The sequence below is a fragment of the Trichogramma pretiosum genome, unplaced genomic scaffold (genome assembly GCF_000599845.2).
Source record: "Trichogramma pretiosum strain Unisexual culture from Peru unplaced genomic scaffold, Tpre_2.0 scaffold763, whole genome shotgun sequence".
NCBI lineage: Eukaryota > Metazoa > Arthropoda > Insecta > Hymenoptera > Trichogrammatidae > Trichogramma > Trichogramma pretiosum.
This window is the reverse complement of record NW_019641431.1, coordinates 1-732: the sequence shown is the minus strand read 5'-3', so window position 1 is coordinate 732 and position 732 is coordinate 1. Positions and strand designations below refer to the sequence as shown.

At 32.0% G+C, this 732-nt stretch overlaps 1 protein-coding gene across 1 annotated transcript; it reads left to right on the top strand.

Annotated features, from left to right (window-relative positions):
- Nucleotides 1-6: 6 nt before the first annotated feature.
- Nucleotides 7-667, top strand: LOC111693549 (the record flags this gene model as incomplete). The annotated part of the gene is made up of 3 exons (XM_023458356.1): nt 7-21; nt 102-252; nt 330-667. Coding segments are annotated over exons 2-3 (481 nt in total), but the record flags the coding sequence as incomplete, so codon positions are not given.
- Between the last annotated feature and the right edge of the window lie 65 nt (nt 668-732).

Genomic DNA, 732 nt, shown 5'->3' with positions numbered 1-732 from the left:
ATTTTTTTCCATCAAGAGCGGGTATGTACGTTAAATTAAATATTTTTTGCATGTACTTGGTAACAAACAATCTCACATAAATAATGATTTTTTATTGACAGATGGAGGCATGAAAAAAATAAAAAAAGGGGTTATCCCTTCAAAAAACTTACCACAAACTTTAGTGACTGAAAGAAAGAAAAACCGACAATTGATCAAAGAGCGTTTGGAAAGAGCCCGACAAAGATCGATTAAAAAACAGAGTACAGACATGTAAGTACAGAATAAAACTACACAGGGGTATTATTATTGATTCTAAATATACTGATTTATTTAAATTTTTCAAGCAGATTGATAGAAGAAAACCAAGACATTGAAAAAAATGCAGAGGATTCGTCTGAAGATTTTCAATTACAACAACAAGAAAATGATCCTGTTGCTGACGAAACTGAACAATTTGAGCAAGATGTATATCAACCATGGAAAATAGATAAAGAAACTAGTACAGAATCAGTATTGAAAGTGGACAAAGGAACTTGCACAGATGTAGTGGAGGAACCATCAATAGTGCATAAACTTATAGATAGTGATGAGGCTCTAGTTGCAGAGTTAGAAGCCTTAATGAAATGTGTTAAAGTTCTTCGCTCAAATTTCAAAATAAGATCTGTTCGGTTACCTATCAAAGATGGTATTCTTTTGACCCTCGTGAAACTGAAGCAAAATTTTTCATATACCTTAATTAGTTATTTCTTC